Source organism: Morchella importuna (genome assembly GCF_003444635.1).
Source record: "Morchella importuna strain M04M26 chromosome Unknown Morimp01GS040, whole genome shotgun sequence".
In the NCBI taxonomy this organism is placed as follows: Eukaryota; Fungi; Ascomycota; class Pezizomycetes; order Pezizales; family Morchellaceae; genus Morchella; species Morchella importuna.
The window spans coordinates 210919-230417 of record NW_025763437.1 but is presented as its reverse complement, the minus strand read 5'-3'; the positions used below and the strand labels follow the sequence as shown (position 1 = coordinate 230417).

The 19499-nt window shown below is 46.5% G+C and overlaps 3 protein-coding genes across 3 annotated transcripts; 1 reads left to right on the top strand and 2 right to left on the bottom strand.

Annotated features, from left to right (window-relative positions):
• Window positions 1-591: 591 nt before the first annotated feature.
• On the bottom strand, window positions 592-1750 carry LAJ45_09936 (uncharacterized protein; the record flags this gene model as incomplete). The annotated part of the gene is made up of 4 exons (XM_046119467.1): window positions 592-778; window positions 835-1332; window positions 1400-1421; window positions 1489-1750. 4 exons carry the CDS (start codon window positions 1748-1750, stop codon window positions 592-594), a joined length of 969 nt encoding a protein of 322 aa, XP_045967318.1.
• Window positions 1751-2462: 712 nt separating this feature from the next.
• LAJ45_09935 (uncharacterized protein) lies at window positions 2463-6188 on the bottom strand (the record flags this gene model as incomplete). Its single annotated transcript, XM_046119466.1, has 12 exons — window positions 2463-2842; window positions 2901-3276; window positions 3333-3808; window positions 3866-4205; window positions 4264-4430; window positions 4503-4639; window positions 4702-4798; window positions 4892-4992; window positions 5061-5265; window positions 5356-5411; window positions 5803-5813; window positions 6171-6188. 12 exons carry the CDS (start codon window positions 6186-6188, stop codon window positions 2463-2465), a joined length of 2364 nt encoding a protein of 787 aa, XP_045967317.1.
• Window positions 6189-16032: 9844 nt separating this feature from the next.
• LAJ45_09934 (uncharacterized protein) lies at window positions 16033-17018 on the top strand (the record flags this gene model as incomplete). Its single annotated transcript, XM_046119465.1, has 3 exons — window positions 16033-16250; window positions 16312-16773; window positions 16835-17018. 3 exons carry the CDS (start codon window positions 16033-16035, stop codon window positions 17016-17018), a joined length of 864 nt encoding a protein of 287 aa, XP_045967316.1.
• Window positions 17019-19499: the final 2481 nt, after the last annotated feature.

The window sequence follows — 19499 nt, the reverse complement described above, 5'->3', positions numbered from 1 at the left end:
CACTCCCAAGACTTCTTTACCCTCATCCAAGGCTGGAGATGAGTTAAAACCGGTTTCTCATCTCATGATCAATATCGTTAGGCACGTGTGTGCCCTAATAACCCCAAGGGTTAACAGTAGGTATCTACATGATACAGTAGCAAGAAATCGTCCGGTCGAGCCAGCTGGGTTTAGGTCTCTCGAAACATCCACTTGTCCTGGCACACTTTTCTGAACCATGAGAGGCTGCGAGTGGTCTTTTGTAATCTAATTCGCATGCAGCTATTAACATAGGGGATAAAAGACTCCTTCCGCCAGAGTACCGAGCCACCTATCCTAGTCCCTCAACTTCGATACGGGGCAGCTACCTATAAAATGATACAATATATATTCAAGGGTCAGGTTCTGCATAAGTATTGTTATGGTCTAATGTTCAGAATTTCACCTTCTCCAAAAGGGTATAGCGCGCATGTCGGAAAAACTTTATTCCTATTACCCGCACCACCACAATCACCAGATATCACGCGATCGATAAGCACAAGATAAGTTTATATTGATTCATAAACAATACATATTTTTGTTTCACAAGCTACGCATCAACACCAGACCACTCTATTCGCCAGATGGACCCGTAAGCACCGAAGATAACGCGGGCGGAACCCCAAAGTTCGGTGTGCCGTCCGAGTTCCAGTTCACCTTCTGGGCCATGGTGTACCTCCTACCATCACAAGCGCCAGTAGTAACTGCAGTAGCGTGGTATACATTCCACACCTCTGTCGCATCAGGACTCATGAAGAATCTATCACACCATTATTAGCCTAATCTTAATAAACGAAGGAAAGGAGCAATAATTACCCATTATGCGCCGTCCCCAAGTTTCCATTTGCGCTCGAGAAGACTGGCCCAGTCTTTGTCCACGAAGCAGCCAACAATGGGTCGCCAGAGCCCTTGTACGTCAACAGCCCAATCTGGTAACTCGTGGTCCAGCAATCACTCGCCGCATAGGCGATATATGTCTTTCCGCCCCAGTACATAGCCGCAGGTCCTTCGTTTACCGGGTTGTTGACCGTCTCCCAGCTGAGTGTTGGCTCCGAGAGAAGATATGGCGTGCCGATGGTCCATGGGTTTGACATTGGGGCGATGTACAGGCTCTGTAGGCCGTTGGGGGAGAAGCGTGACCAGACGAGGTACATCTGGGAGGGGAAGCGGAGGATGGTGCTGTCGATACCCCAGACCGTGCTGAGCTGTCCCTTGTAGCTGTATGTATCCCAAGGGCTGGAGCCACCGACGAGGACGTGGAGGTGCTGGTTGTCGCAGCAGGCGGCAGTTCCAGCGGTGTAGTAGAGGTACCAGCTGTGCGGTATACGTTAGTTTCTAACTCCACTCACTAACTCACTGACCAGCAACGAGGAGTACAAACATAGAATCGATATAATGAAGCTCTAAACCATACAATTAGCACCATCCTCACTAGTAATTCACTCCCGCAACCAAAGACAGAAAACATACCAGGAGCCCAAAAGTTCCCCGACCTCGCAGTGGTAGTATCCGTCCAAACCACCTTGGGCGTCGCCGTCTTCAACCCACCCAGCGTTGTCGCCCTGGTCAATTGGATATTCGTCCATGTCGTCGTAGTGAGGTAGTAGTACCCGCCAGTGTACACAATATGCGGATCACTACCATTCGGATCTTTGAGCGGGTTCGTATACGTCGCCGCGCTCACCAGCTGCAGCGCCGCAAGCAATGTGGTAAGAAGAGCCTGGAAACGCATATTTTCTTCCTCTCAAGTTTGATATATATCTCGAGATGGGGGAGCTTTGTGGTTTGAAGAGCAAGTATCTAGGGGCTTTTATAGACGCCCTTTTCTCGCCTTTTCGTAATATCGAGCCCCGACGGCCGCGACGGCGAATGGCCGGAGCGTGCCGAGTGTTATGCATAAAACGTGGATTAAGCTTCTTTGTTTAGCCTATTCATTGTATCTTGGTAATGGGCGGTGGGAGGGTCTGGGATGTCTAATGTGCCTAAAGCTAACCGAGGGGTCTGCAGATCACCATCAGGAGAGGATTTTCCATCTACCGTCCCGTAGTTGTGCTCTGACGGAGATGGATTGTTGCGAGCGCTCGGGGTATTGGCGTGGTCGATCCGGGGAGATGGCGAGTTACTCCTGAGCGTTTTATTATAGGCTGTTGCCTATTGTACTCTATATGGTGGTGAGGCTTGACGTCATGGATGAGTGGAATTGGTAAGGAATGTCATGGGCTTTATATAAGAAGTCTTAATGTTACTTTGGACAATGGTTATGAAAACGTTGCTGTTGGGGTCTTCACGTGAGCGAGTTTCTTGCGGCTCCAGATGGGTAAGATAAGAATGGATTTTCCAAATATTTCATAGATCTGGATTCAAAAAATCATTGAAGTTACAATACATATATACATGTATTAATTTTGAAGCGGAGTTGCCGAGTGATCACTCATGACCCACGATTAAAACGTCACCACACCCTGTGCCCTAACATCCCTCGAACTTGCGCTAACTTCCACTCCATACCCGGCGCCCCTAGCAACCTTCCACTCACCACTATCCCAATAACTGACATCCCTCTTTGTGACCACAAACACTGCAGTCTTCGTCTCTCCTGGCTGCAGCGATAATTTCTCAAAGCCCCTTAGTTGCCGCACTGGTGAGCTCGTCGACGATGGATACTTCAGGTACAGTTGTGCCACTTCTTTGCCGGCGACCGGGCCGCTATTTGTAATCGAGACGCTAATGTTGAAGAGGGGTGCCATGAAATCCGTTGAATCAACCTCGTCGAAAGGCTCTGTGATTGTTAGGGAGTTGGCGTCATAAGTAAAGTTTGTGTAGGCTTCAACAACAGTTAGCATAACTCGCTCTTCGCTTAGAAAGAGCAATAAGTTACTTACACAATCCATAACCAAACTCAAACCTAGGCTCAATGTTGTTCTTATCAAACCACTTATAATCTATAAACAGTCCCTCCGAGAACTCTTGCTCTGGCTGGAACCCGGTCCAGTCGTATTGAACCTTACAGCAGTAGTCATCCTCAGTCTTGCCCATGGTATATGGTAGTTTCCCACTCGGGTTAACATCCCCCCAAAGTACATCAACGAGTGAGTTCCCGCTTTCCTGACCCGGGAGATGAGCAAGCAGTACAGCTGTCACATTCGGGTTCTCAACCCATTCTTCAACCAGGATGGGTCCAACAGAATGAATCACTACCACTGTGTTACTACATGAGGCAGCAACTGTTTTGACTAGCGTATCGCCATCTCTCCAGGCCTAGAAAACAACTTAGCTCACTAAGAGATCACTCCTCACAAGGAAGCAACACTTACAGTAAGGTTATTACGGTCGCCATAGTTCTCCTCAACTGAATTAGTTCCCTCCCCAGATCGGGAGTTAACAAACGCAAAACAAACATCCTTTCCCGCGGCTTTCTCCCGAATCTCTGTATACGCATAGTCATCCAGCACACTCTCGACCACTGCGCCTATGTCTGCAGCCTTTGCCGTGATTGCTTGCAAAGGATCAATAAGATACTCAAACGTACCAGTACCACTGCCCCAGCCGACTGCTAAGGTCCCGGCCGAGCAGGCCCCAAAGGTCCCGCATGAGGATTCTGGAATTGGGCCTGCGTCGTTTCCGAACACACCAATTGAGAGAGCTGTGCTGGAGAGCGGAAGGCTTCCAGTATTCTTGAGGAGAGTGGTGCCTTCAGCTGCAATCCTGCGTATCAGAGTTGCATGGACGGGCTGGGCGGCTTGTGCGTGAAAGTTGATTTGACCGATATAACCACGGTCTAGAAATACGCCTGTATGTATGTTTCAATCATTAAATAGTTCTTAATAATATTTAGGAAAGTACAAACCAAACTCATCTGAACTCCAAGTGGAGAACGACACATCCGGCCAATCGGTCTCTTGTCGCATTTTATACCAGCTAGCAACCAACCTGGTCACCATCTCATCCAGTCTTGTACCATTTGTACTTGCACCATCAGAAGCTGGAAGCAATGCTGCAACAATCCCAGTCGCTCCAATATCTCCGGGCATAATTATATCCACCCCTGCCCGAGCTGCAAGGGATGGTATAGCAGAGGCAAACCAGTCTGTCATTACAAATCCCTTAAAATTTAGACCACCTGAGGCATTGGATTTCAGGTGGTCGCGGATAAGGGTTGTGGATTCGCAAGAGTACTCATTATTAACCTAGTTTGAAGGTTTAGTCTACTAGAACTTGGATATTCGGGGGGGGGGGGAATAATACCCGCTGGTAGGAACACATGACACTTCCAGCGCCAGCTTCAACTGCGTCCACAAAGGGCCATTCGTAGAGCTCTCTGAGAGTTCGTTCGTCGATCTGACTGCTCAAACTTGCCAATATCTCTCTGTCCAAATTGGGTATGTTCTCGATGACGAGGCGATATCGCTCCTCTAATCAAGCATACCTAGAATTAATATCTAGCTCTTCCATTGCGAAGTCGTGAACTGGGTGAATAAACTCACGCTCATTTCCAACGAAATGTTTTGCACAAGCTATCACACCCTCATCTTGGAGTCCCTTAACACTCTCCGCATTGGCCACGCCAGTCAGGTACGGATCCGAACCAAACGCCTCCCAGTTACGACCCGCAGCCGGTGCCCTATATTGTTAGCACAAGTCAATTCCCCGGGGAAAATGAGATTTAGACGGCCGGGTTCAAACCTTCCGAGCCCTCCGGCGACAGGGGCTAGAGCAACGTTGACACCCTTGAGGCGGTTTTCAACCCCCATCGCCCGGGATCGAAGATACATCAATTCTTCTACGCAAAGAGGTTAGCATAGGTTACACAAACAAAAATAGTAAGTTTAATTAATTAAAGAGAATTAATTTTTGTAAGTATGTATGTACTTACTATCCCAGGTGCTGCCGGTAGTGATTCCCGCGGGGAAAACACTCACTTTGTCAGTGCCGCGAACACCAACTGGCCCATCTTGAAAACACATCTCACGGAATCTTCGCAGATTCACTTGTTAGAAACAGCTCTTAAGAGGCCTTTCAGGTTTGATGTATATAATACATACCCTAAACGATCAATATCTTGGGTATTCCCGCTGCAGGGCCCAAAGGAAATTCCAGACCCAGAAGACAGCGATATCTTCTCGGCAGTATTCAATTTCGCCACAAATGTTTTGGCAAGAGCATACGCTTCATCCCACGTCCGTAGCTCGCGCGCTGCTCCAAACTGGCTCGAGATGTCATCGTGGTCACCGCACAGGACGATTGTTACTAGGCAAAGCCAAGGGGTCAGATACTTCATTTTGAATGAAATAGCTCTCGCAAAACGTCTTGATGATAAGTGAAAGAAGAGATCAATACCTCGGTTCTTATACTCCAGGAACAATTCTCTACTCTTGAAGATATACGTAATTCCCCTATCCGTGCTCTAGAGTATGTGGTACATGAGCGCCGAGTAGCATGGGCTCAGCTGGAGGTCGCTAATTAACTAGCAGTACGTCCATGGGCCAGCTATTCATGCCCTGAGTGTCGTCATCCTATAGGCGGTATGTATATGGCCTTTGAGCGATGTGGTGTTCCTATGGGTGAGGGTAGTAACTATTCGAGGTTCAATACTGAACCACGAATCCAATTAACCATTAGTCCAAGGGGAAAGGTGCGACTCCTGACTGAATGACCGTAAAGAGCGCAAAGCTTTGTATTCTCGTGTTTATTTGATTGTTTTTGATCAGACCTCGGATCCTGTCATACCACACTGAGCCCAGCGCCATTCCAGATGAGGGCCTCTTCCCGGCCGGCCTTAGCTACTTGTCCAATAGCTGCGTGAAATTAGATTGAGTTCCAGATCTACTCCAAGAAAATCGCCTGGATAAAGTCAAAACACGCGGGCGCTAACTAGGGCAAGGATGGGTAGGTACTCGCGACCAGCAACAAGAACCCGAAAATGCACGTCCTAATCTGCAATTTCCATTGGGGTAGAAGTCAAAAATACACCAAAGACTTGCAGCTGCATATCCGGGTTCTTGTTGCTGGTCGCGAGTACATGTAGTTTCTCCACAAATCGACTAGGTTAATTAATTGGCCAAGCCATTGAGGGTATATCGATATCTATATGTAATGATGCAGTCCGCGAGACTGGAAGTTCAGATGAGAATAATACCATAGAATAAACCAACCTTAGTTTTGGCCGACATGGTTGTTGGAATATACCTTAATTCTGACTCGCCGGCACATGTGAAAACCATCACGCATGGCTGGTTGCTCCGTGTGATTATTCGTCGCCATTGGAGGACGTACAGGACTGTCACGATATGATGTCGCAATGAGCGGGGTATATCCATTAAGATCGATTCTGGTGATACATTGATCTTGTGGTGGGATGGACGTCCGCTTTGCGGATAGAAGATGGTAACGGCGGGGAAACGTGCGAGCCAAGAAGGAGAAGCCAGAAGGAAGTTTATTTATACTTCACCAACAGAGCCATAATATCGTTAAAACCACTGTGTACCTTGTAGAAATAGGGCATTGCGACATCGGTTATGTATGGAATTACTCATGTATAAGGGATGACTCATAGAAGGAACAGGGATTCAGACAAGGCTTAGTGTGAAGGATTATGTAATCAGGGGATCATGTGGTATTAGAATATCTGTATATATAGAGCGCTCAAACGCCCACATTGTCGTTGGAACCTCAGCGGTGCAATAGTATCTTCTTCGCACTACAAACCTTATCCTCCCTCAAGGTCACGTGTTCAAATCACACTCAAGTCATTTTCTCACACACTCCAAAACTTCAGGTTATGAGCCCGGGTTTTGCCAAATAAAATCCGCACAACACTCGTCACCTCGCTTAACTCAATTACACTTCATACAACATCATGTCTGACGCTGGAGAATCATCCAAGGCCGTGGAGGTTAGACCGTGTGCACCTGTGCCGAGAATGTACCTGTGCCGAGCATCTAATCTGATGATCTCTTGGCTGGATTTGTCTGTGGGTTAGGGTTACCCAAGGGGGAGGGCCGTTACAAACTCGATCATATCATTCATGGAACAAGAGGTACCTAAAATATGATATAAGATTGTTTTTAAGGTAGTTTTACACCAGGAATCCGAATCTGGAATCGGATTTTACCCGCCAGCATTATTCATAGAGATATGGGCCAAAACCGTTTCTGAACCGTAGAATTTCATAGAGGTAACCACCGATCCCTACTATATTCAGTTGAGAGAAAGATATTATCATATGAATGAGAGCTCTTTCTAGGGTAGTTTTACGTCTGGAATCATCTGCTGACATCGGATTTCACCCGCCGGCAATATTCATGAAGATATAGCCAAAAATTGATTGTTAATGGCAAGATTTGATATAGTAATCTACCGATCACTACTGTGTTTAGATAAAAGAGTCGCATTATACTATGAATGGGAACTATTTCTAGGGTAACTTTATGTAAGGAATCTTCTCCTGGCCTTGGATTTCACCCGCCGGCAATATTCATGAAGATATAGCCAAAAATTGATTGTTAATGGCAAGATTTGATATAGTAATCTACCGATCACTACTGCGTTTAGATAAAAGAGTCACATTATACTATGAATGAGAACTATTTCTAGGGTAACTTTATGTAAGAAATCTTCTCCTGGCCTTGGATTTCACCCTTTGGCAATATTCAGAAAGATATGGCTCAAAATAGTGTTTGAGTCATGAATGTTCTAAATGTCAAATCTCGATTGCTATATCATTCATGGAATATAAGTGTGCTATAATATAAAGAAGGATTCTCCCTAGAACATATTTTTGCGATGAATCTAAATATAATATTAGAATTGACCCGCGATAGTTAATGCTGGAGTGGCAGACCTTATTATTCTAAAACCATTTCAGATTCGCTATCTGGATCCGCAGAAGTAACATTAAGCTCGTCCGAGTTCAGTTCTTTTTCCAACTCTAAAAGCCTCTCATTACTCTCACTAATTTGATCCTGTATCTTCCTCTCATCTTGTAGGTGATCAAGGGAAGATTTCCAACGTTTCGGTAACGCGTTTGTCTGTTCTTTTAATTCCGCCCGTTTTCTTTTCTCACATATTTGAATCAAAGTCGTGGTAAGTCTTTCAATCTTTTCCTTCAATGCTTCTATCTTTCTTTCTCTTTTCTCCTTCTCCCGTTCCCTATTGCTGATGAAAAAATCTTCAATTTCTTGTCGGCTCCGAATTACCATCCCCTCCATCGGTATTCGCGTTCTTTTGGATTATCGTTGAGTAGACTTTTCCCGTAACTTTTCCTTCAAATCCTCGTTCTCCTTTTCTTTTTCAGCCAACAGAAGCATTGACATCTCAGCTGAATTACTGAGTTTCTGCGCAAATAACCGAAATTTCCAAGCTTCAGGACAGGTTTCTGTTTGACTGAGTCCGTTTAAGAAAGTTTGAGATAATTGGTGAAGTGCCTGCCGTTTACGGGGTGTTTCAAGTGCATATAGCTCTTCCGCTTCATAGCTGTTTATATCACGGATAGCTGGTATCGGTCTTTCTTGAACTGCTGGGTTGTTTTGAGGTTGTGGCCCAGTTTGTCGCAAGGCTGAAATTTTGCGGATAACAATTTCCCTATCAATTGGAATCAGGCCAGTATGCCAAAATCCACTTCGAATATTCGTTAAGGTAAAGGCCCGCTCCCGTGCTTGACTTAAAATCATGTAAAAGTTGGATTTTCCCACTCCACGAAACCGGGAAGTATATTGCTCATTCAAGATATTAGCGTAATGTTTCTTATAGGAGCTAAAAATGCAGACATCAAGAGGCTGTAGTCTATGTATTGTATGCGGTGGTAGGCAGATGGGAATGATTTTGTTGACAATGCAGTAATCAAGGAACCGGGGGTTGACATGAGAATTGTGTCCATCAAAGATTAGGGCTCTGTATTCATTGCCCGCTTTCAATGCTGTACGGCTTGTTGGACCAAAATTTGTTTCCAACCATTGCATCGCAATTGTTTGATCAGTCCAACCATTTGGAGAACGGCCAAACAAAAAGTTGTTGGGTATATTTTTGATGTTCTTGAACCACTCCGACATCAAATTCTCTGATTTATAAATGATCATCGACGCAACATCATCAGCCGTCCCATCTCCACAGCATGTTTCCACTACTGTTGCCATATCCCTTGATCCGTCTGTTTCTTATTAATAAATACTTATTTTGCGGGAAATAAGTGGAGATACTAACCTTGATTCCGAAATAGTTTTCCTTTCTCTCTTGGATTCCTGATTACCTCCAATACTTTCGATGATTGAATATGACCGAGTAAGAACCCAATTTCATCCACATTGTACGTATTTTGGGGTTTCAAGGAGAACTCCTGTGTAACCTCTTCATACATGTCAAAAAAATCATTTAAGATTTTTAAGTTGTCCCCCCGTACCGCTCGAATGTAGTCCAATTGGTTAGAATAAACCGTACGGAGAATAGTATGCCTTTTTCTAAATAGTTCAAACCAACGTCTCTCAACCTTAATTGTCGGATCTCTTTCATTTGCAATAATTTGCGCAATTTCCTTGACTTTCCAGATTTCCGGAGGGAAACCCCACTTCCCAAGGAGTTCACAACGTAAAATCACAGTTTTTTCCTCCTCTGGCGTAAGTTTCTGGAGCTTGTGGTTAACCTGACAACGCATCGGGCGACCTTTCAAGTAATGCCCTAATGTTGTTCTCTTAATATTGTTCATTTTTGCCGCTTCCGCTAAGGTATCGACGAGCCCTTCCTCCAACATCTCGTTCGCATGTTGAGCTCTTACTATTAGCGGGAGCTCCTCTTGGTCATTCGGATTCTGTGACATCGGATCGTTGACTGTGCGGGGTGCGAATTTTTTCCTGACAGAGTTTAGTGCGACCGTGGCTATACCCGGAAAAGTTACCCTAACCACACTCAGGCCCCAGCCAAGAGATCCGAGTCATCAGATTAGATGCTCGGCACAGGTACATTCTCGGCACAGGTGCACACGGTCTAAGTCCTCAGACAACACGAGCTCCAGTAACATTCGCATCAAGTTTGATGGACTCCCAAAATTAAAGGGACAATCCAACTACCAAACTTGGGCGTCTGCCTGGAGGATTACATTCGATGCAGCAGACTGGTGGGAAGCATTGAGCATCGAAAACCCCACAGAAGATGACACAGACCTCACCAAGGCCGAAATCAAAAAGGCCCGAAAACAAATGCACAGCCTTCTCATCGGAGCTGTAGCCGAAGACATACAACCAACAGTCGTCTCCGCCGAAAATGCATACCATGCATGGAAGGCGCTCAAAGACCTCTATGATCGCGTATCACCAAACACGACGATCACACTCCTCAGCCGTGTTCTAGACACGAAGATGCAAGACAACGGTAACTTAACCGAGCATCTCGAGACCTTCAACACGAACTGGAACACTCTCAAGACCAGGTGTCAGAGCGGCGACCACAAACTCGCTCAGGCCCTGCTACCCCTCACCAAATCCAACGAAGCAATGGCAGCATTCCTACTTGCCTCTCTACCAAAGTCGATGAGCAACGTCGTCGATAACATCCAGACCAAACAGGATGTTACATACGAAGATGTACGCCAACGGCTACAAAACCTACAAGAGGAAACCCCTCTCACCGGCAACAACAGGGTACTTCACACCAGAATTACCCCAACACCAAACGGCAAGGAATGCACCTGGTGCAAGAAACGGAATAACCGGTACCAGGGCCACGAGTACAAGGAGTGTAGAAAGCTCAAAGAACAGAACAAGACAAGGGATTCAAACAGAAGGAGACCAGGCAGAGATAATTCAGCATCGGTAGTTATCAACGAATCATCCACAACAGTATGCATGGTACGCACCGATACCTCACCTTCTCTGCCCCTTACCTGGATCCTTGATTCTGGAGCTACTTCTCACGTAACACCTTTCAAAGACCAACTCTTCAACATCCGTCCTCACACCAGCACAGTCCGAACAGCCGACGGCACCATCCACGCTGTCACCGGATTGGGAAGCGCTAGTTTCGAATGCTACCTTCCCAATGGAGATAGATCCACCATTGTTCTCACTGACGTGCTGCTGGTCCCAACCATGGGAAATGTGGGATTGGTCTCAGAAACCGTACTCGATGAAAAGGGGTTTAGAACAGAGTCAGGAGGAGGAAACAAATTGGTCACGAAAGAAAAGAAAGGAATAATTTGGGCGAAATTGGATAAGGGACTTTGGAATGTACAAGTAGTTAGCAATACAGTTCGCTTGACCACTTACTCTGAATGGCATCAAGCACTAGGCCACCCTGCGACACTAGAAAACTTGTACGAAGACATCCATAAGCTACCCCCCAAACCAGAAACATTCCATTGCAGTCAATGTGCACTATCAAAAAGTGTACACAAGAAACCTGCACCAATTAGTACAAGATCCCAGCGAGCATTCGAACTAATCCACTCTGGCCTATCTGGAAAATTCGGAACACAATCGCAAGGAAAAGCACTGTACTACATGTCCTTCATTGACGACTATACTCGCTTCGCCTGGATATATCTGCTAAAACAGAAAGACGATGCGATAAAGGCCATCAAAGACTACGTCACGAAAATCGAGAAACAGTACAATACAACAATACTGAGATTTAGAACGGACGGTGGTGGCGAATACGTCAACAAAGATACAATGGATTACTTCAACCTACAAGGAATAGTCCACGAACAGACTCTCCCATACACTCCTGAATCAAATGGAGTTGCAGAACGATTCAACAGGACGATAACAACAATGGTCAGGTGCATGATCATAGACCATCCTAAATCATTATGGGGTGAAGCATACTCAACAGCTGTCTACCTCAAAAACAGGCTACGCCACAGTACGCTAAAGGGAAAGACCCCCTTCGAAGCCCTGAAAGGTTCAAAGCCTAGTATCCAACACCTTCAACCATTCGGAAAGAAATGCTATGTCCACATCCCAGAAAACTCTAGGCCAGCAGGAAGCAAACTAGCACCCCGAGCACACGAAGGAATCATAGTCGGATACTCAGACAGTACCAAACACTACCGCACCTGGATAGGATCACAAAATAGGTTAGTTGTAAGTCGAGATGTCACATTCCCCCTCCTGAATCAGGGGAAGTCTCCGTGGAACTCGACTACACCCCTATCCTGAAACCAGAAGCGGCACCTGCACCAACAGACGACGGATATGAATCAGAAGACAGGCCTGATCAAGAACCCGAATCGTCAGCACTCGAAGAAGACCTTGAAACAGACGCAAGTAGACTGGGGGCCGGGCTTACGAGGCCCACTCCTGGACGTCACCTCGAACAAAGTAATAAACAGGAAGCTAATCAGAAAAACACAGAAACACCTCCTCCGGAACCACCAAGGAAACCGAAACCTTGGAAACCAACGACCGAAAAGGAGAAGGAATCTGAAGTCCCGAATCCTGTCACAACAAGAAGATCGAATCGCATCCGTGAAAGAACGGAGAAACAAGCAGCACTTGATATCGAAGGGAAAAGGAAGGAAATCCGACAGAAAATATCGGAATTAGGAACCACCTATGACAAGGAGGTATCAGAAATACTAGCCGATGAAGATATGGACGAACAAACCAAGCAACTAGCAATGGAAGCAGCCAGTCTAGACCACAAAAAGGACAAGGCAAAGCTCCAAAGCCAGTACGACAACCTGGATCCCACCATACATCGGGTACACCTAGTAACTGAACCTACCACCTTCAATCAAGCAATGAAAAGCGATGATCAACACCTATGGAAGAAGGCAATACAGACAGAGAAAGACGCCCTCGACAAGGCCCACACCTGGGACATTGTCGACAGACCAACCAACCGAGCAGTAGTCAGAGGAAAATGGGTATTTAAGGTAAAACACAACGCGGACGGAACAATCGAAAGATACAAAGCTAGATACGTCGCCAAAGGCTTCACCCAAGTACAGTATCAAGACTATGATGAAACCTTCGCCCCCGTTGCCCGATACGATTCCCTACGACTCCTACTTGCACTAGCCGCACACAACGGTTGGATACCACAAGAAATGGACGTCAAGTCAGCCTTCCTATATGGTATACTTAAGGAGGAAATCTACATGGAACTACCTGAAGGCTACAGGCAGTACCATAAGGTTTGTAAACTTCGAAAATGCATATATGGACTAAAACAATCACCCCGTGAATGGTACGCTTGCCTAGCAGACTCCCTTCAACGGAAAGAATTTGTCCCAGCCAAATTCGACCCATGTGTCTTCATACATAAGAAACACCAACTATACATATCGGTGTATGTTGACGACATCATGATATTCGGACCCGACTCCCCATTCAGAAACGAAATCAGACAACTACTCAAGGCAGATTTCGAATGTACGGATCTCGGTAATGCGAAATTCCTACTGGGAATAGAAATAACGGTAACAAAGAACGGTATCACGTTGTCACAACTAGCATACATCAACAAAATCCTAGACAAATTTGGAATGAATAACTGCAAACCAGTTGGCACACCACTCGAAACAAATCTGAGTCTTCGTAAAGGAGAACCAGAAGATCAAATCGAGAAACCAACTGAGTATCAATCCATAATTGCATCACTCATGTACGCCAGCATAGCAACCAGACCTGATATCACCCATACCGTTACCGCCCTCTCTCAGTACTCCTCATGCCCAACTGAGGACCACCTACGAGCAGCCAAACGAACTCTCCGATACCTCAACGGAACCAAGGACTGGAACCTGTTCTACCCGAAAGGAAACACTAGAACACTCGATGGTTTCTCAGACAGTTCCTACGCTTCAGACCTACATGACAGAAAATCGTTCTCAGGATACGTGTTCAGACTAGGAAAATCAGCCATAAGCTGGAGAAGCCGGAAGCAGAAATCAGTCGCAGTCTCAACAACAGAAGCCGAATATATGGCTCTGTCCCTAACAGCTCGACAACTGGTATGGATTCGCAACGCCTTATGCGAACTCCAACAACAATACCAATACAACATCCACGCCGACAACACAGGGTCTATCGAACTCTGTCGGAACCCACGTATCCACGACCGGTCCAAACACATCGACGTTCACTATCACTACACACGTGAACAACTCGAAGCCGAAACCTTCAAACTCCTCTATGTCCCAACCGAAGACAATGTTGCAGACTTAATGACCAAAGGACTACCGAAACCAGCTCACCAAAAATTGTCAGAATTGATACGATGTGGCAAGTGAGGGGAAGTGTAGAAATAGGGCATTGCGACATCGGTTATGTATGGAATTACTCATGTATAAGGGATGACTCATAGAAGGAACAGGGATTCAGACAAGGCTTAGTGTGAAGGATTATGTAATCAGGGGATCACGTGGTATTAGAATATCTGTATATATAGAGCGCTCAAACGCCCACATTGTCGCTGGAACCTCAGCGGCGCAATAGTATCTTCTTCGCACTACAAACCTCATCCTCCCTCAAGGTCACGTGTTCAAATCACACTCAAGTCATTTTCTCACACACTCCAAAACTTCATACCTATGCAAACGAAAATACGCGGCACGATGCGTGGCGGTAAGAACTCTAAATCACGGATACCAGAAAATTCGGTACTACGTTGTTACGTCCTTTCATCCCACTGAAGAGCCACCAATTAAAATATCTCAAAGATAATGACCCATTAATTTCTTCTTCTTGTATAGTCTATTACAAATAGTACGCCCTTTAAAGTTTAAACGTATTCACTCGATTCACCGTCAGAGTAGTCATGACTCATGAGCCATCACTCGTCGTTCCGCTCCCACACACTCCATGAGTGGTATCAGCTACCCCCCGGGGTACATATAGTAACGATTAGAAATCTATTTTTTATTTTCTTTCTTTCTCTTTTGACTTCTACGCACCCTAAAATTGATACCACCTTCCATTTGCTTAGGAGTGCTTGAGTTGATCATTCTGATGGCCTCATTCGAATCCAGCGGAGATCTTTTTACATACATACATATACGTAACGTGCTATAACCCAATCCTTGAGCGATGAGGTACAAACACGCAGTACAGCGCTGCATTTAGAAGGCAGCCGGGGGAAGCATTCAAGCAAAACTCAAATCCGGGGGGGTGCAGCAATTTGGGCATCGGTTTCCCGATGCCTCCAGGGTTCTAACCTAGGCCGACAGTATGGGGACGGTAACATTGTAGAGAGGTTGCAATGCACGGTTAAACCGCTCTCTCACCAGTGGAACCAGGTCAGATTCTACACCAAAACCTATTGTCTTAGTATTAATATAGATCTGATCTGATCTTAGACCAGGAATCTAATCTAATCTTGGTCGTTGAAGTGCTATCACCGCCGAGTAACGAGACATGCTCACGCTCCATGATCGAACTAAATGCTATCAAAGGACGTCAACTACACTAGGCGGCTCAAAGGCCAATAGAAGAAAGCATATCTACAGCAGTCTTCCAGTCCTTTCTGTGTTTCAATGACTCCCGGTAATAACTACATGTACTTTTAAAATCCCTATACTTGAGCATTCTTCAACACCGAGCCGGACTATTCATCCGGAGCATTATCTCCCTTTGGTCCTCAATCTTTGAACCTTATTCCCTAGCAGTACCTCCACATTGAGTTCTTACACCGCTTGCAACTCTTAGGTTCTACCTCAAAGGTATATCACCATTTATCCCGACACAAAAACATAGGATAAAAGCTATTGCAATACATTTCGCACTTTCGAGAAACATTATGTCATCGCCAAGCATCCAACCAAACCGTGTGTTTGTCTCACAAACCTTGGAAGACTCCCGTGCAGCCAAGCTTTCCAGCCAAGCCATCGTCAGGAACCACATGCCAAACCCTAACCCAATGACCGCTCAATGACGTAGCATCGCAATATCCATATCCACCAGCCCAGACAAAATCGATATAAAACCCTGGATTTCCTGTCTCAAAGTTATCAGCGCGGCGAAGCGATATCGATACCCTTATTCCTCGAAAGAAAACCCTTCTATAAAAAAAACAGATTCCGAAATGCCGCTACAAGACACAGTCCGCGAGACCGTCCGCGGCGAAATCGCCGGCGTCACCGCACTCGGCAGAGAGGCCGTGGCCTCAGGAGCCTACCTATACCCCATCAAGGGGATATTCTACTTTGCCCGCAACCGCTCCCTGTGGAAGCCGCTAACCTCCCGGCTAGTACCCCTCATGGGTCTCAGCACTGGTGTCATCACGTCCATGTTCCTTTTCACGTACGTCCCCCTTCTCCTCCCCCCACCAATAACCCCACAGCTAACAAGCATAAAAAAACAGCTACATACCCCAGTCCTTCCTCCTCACATTCGTCAACGGCCCCATCGCCTGGCTAACCACCATCGTCCTCGTTCTCTCCGAGTCCGCCGCCATCATCACCGCACTTGCGCGTAGCTTCCTCATCGACGAAGCGCTCACAGACATCTTCGACGCCGTCCTCCTACAAGAAGGACTTCCACGCCTCGTACAGAACGGGAGGGAGCTCAACCCCTCCGGGAGCCCGATGGGGCGGCTAGGCAAGACCATCAAGCGGCCGTTTCAGAAGTACACGCTCCAGAGCCTGATTAGCTACCTTGTGTGGCTGCCGCTGAACTTCATCCCCGTTGTGGGGACGGTGGTGTTTATTTTTGTGCAGGCGAGGAAGAATGGGCCGGGATTTCATGACAGGTGGTTTCAGCTGAAGGGGTATAGTGCGAAGCAGAAGGAGGTGTTTGTGGAGAGGAATAAGCCGGCGTATATTGGGTGAGTTTGCGTTCCCTGTCTTGCTGTGGTGGTAATGGTACTAATGATGCCGGTATGATAGATTCGGGACTGTGGCGATGCTACTACAACTGGTTCCTATCGCCTCGATCTTCTTCTCGTACACGAATACCGTTGGCGCGGCGCTGTGGGCCGTTGACATGGAGAAGAAGCAGAGGCCCGCAAAAGGGAAGGCGGTTGGTGGTGTGAATGTTGGCGAGGAGGCGGTGGGCCGGAAGGAGTTGTAGTTGACTGTCTTTTTTTTTTTCTTTTTGGTTGGTGATGATGATTTAATGTGGGACGGTTTAGTTATGTATATCTTTTTTCCTTTTTGTGGCAATGTAAACGGTGTTGTTGTTGCTTGAAGTGAAGTGAATGAAGCTAGTGGCAGTTAGCCTTGCGTCACTTGGTATCACTCGCACTAATGGACTAGCGTACTTACCCTACGATCCCGGCCCAACTCTAACGTCCGCACAACGCTATCAGAACCCTCTCAGCTGCTGGAACACCGGTTCCGAACAATGAAAGCTGACTTATCAGCAACGGAAAGTTTTCTTTATCATGTAATTTTCCTTTGGAATATTTCTTTATATTCCCTATCCTTCCCCGCACTCTCTCTCCCCCCTATAATTATCTATCACCCCTCTCAGCCACTTTATGCACGGTAAACTTTCATTGTATTTTCGGTTTCAAGAACTCTCCACGGTTCTGCTAGAATAATTTCACAGCTATAAAAGGAGAGCAAGGGTTGGAAATAAATGAAAAATTATCTGCTATAAAAATCAAAAAGTGCCCTTGACACGTCCCTCTGTACTGTGACCCCCTTGACATCAGCTCCCACACACCACACTTCCAACCACGTACCGACACCACACCAACCGCCACAAAAGACGCCAACATGCCCCACTCCGCCCCTCCCCCTCTTGAACACAAACACAAACAGCATCTGATGGTATTCGTAGCTGGTGACTAGATGAGCTTGACATGAGATTTAATAGTAACTGGCTGCTTTCTGTTGCCTCCATCCAGCATATCCGGCTAGGAATACCTTGAATGTGTGATTGTATGAGAAATCACGGCCGGTGACTTTCCGTTTTCCCTGTGCTATGTGCTTTTCCGGGGAGACCAGCTTTTAAGGGACAGATATCGCAGTGGTAGGACAAGAGAGCATCCGGATCGGGTGGGGCACTGGGAAGTATCTTCATCGCCGCCGCTCTTGATGCACCGTCGACTCTAGATCTCCTCCGGCAGAAACATCCCCCTCAGACCCCTTCCGATTCCACGGCCGGCCAAAAATGACTATCCATAAAGGAAAAATAGCAACACTATCAACATCCACAATCTCTCCCCAGTATTGACTCCCACGAGTGCCTCGTGACTACTTATGTAGCTAGTCTCAGGCTTGCCCTCCGTATAAGAAGCCTCGATAGGAGGTGAAAAAAAGGAGCACAAAGACCTGGGATTACATCTATCCAATGGGGGGGGGGGGGGGCACGAAGCACAGCAAGCCTCCGCCTACTGACCGGAACGTTCTATGCTTCCCCTGCACAAATCCTGAAGATTTGTCTCTCATTGGCGTCCGAAGGTCGCTTCTACCATATCTTTGACCTCCGAGCATGGCATAAGGGAGACTTTCTGTAAGCAGTTAATCTCGGCCTGCACCTCCGAAGCACGCTCATTTCTCACCTCCACGCCCAAGCCAGATCTAGAAATAACTAGACCGAAACTACCCATAGACGGTATACCTGCTACGACGCACCAACCCGGAAACACGGGCATAAATGTGAGCACGAGGGGCTAGAGCCGGTTGCCGTCCAAGAAGTAGCTCAGATCGCAACAACCCCTCACAGACAGAGCAATAAACCCACAGAAACAGAAACAATCCTCCACTCACGCATCTACAGGATCCGACTCAGACTCCTCCCAGTTAGACAGCGGGCACTACGTATGACTCATACGATATATCAAGATAATGACGCGTCGCTCTCTGCTCCAAATGACAAAATGGTGGATTGATGAGTTGCACAAAAAATTGCGGTGCAGGTGATGCGAGTGATATCTCATGATCCGGGTGGAACGTGGGGGGGAGGGGTGAGTATGGACTTGGTTCGTCCCGTACCTAGAATGTACTGATACGGTACAGTCTGGTGTAATAAGTCTTTTTCGTTTGGTGGCTTATCTTCTCGGAAATGCTAGCGCCAGAGGGGCTCTCGGGGAGGCTTTTCGTATTCTGTATGGGTCAGCATAGTCCTCCACACTAGCGAGAAATTCGGATTCTCTGTACGCTAAACACCACCGGTTAACCTTAAATCCTTGCGATTTTGCTATACAAAATCAAGTATTTCTGGCTCTTAAAATCTCCAAACTTCTTAACTCTCCGAGAGCCTCCCGAGTCACTCGGAGAAAATTCGGAGGAACGAACTAGGACTTGGTACGCATGTAGCGTTTACTAATGTACTTGTATAGTTCAGCTACTTTTGGGGCAACGACAAAACCGGTTTCAAGGCGTACATGGACTTTTGGCAGTCAAGGAGGGTGACGCCCAGAGCGATATCGAGAAAATTGATTGATGGAAACCCAGTATCCATCATTACCCTCAACGAATATAAAAATCGATTACTCGCGCGTTAATTAGGTAGGTCCTGAGAAATTTTGTGAGGTCATCGCTACCAAGAATTCTCAGGACTTAATTAATGGGTGAGCATATATGTACTTACCAATCAGTAATA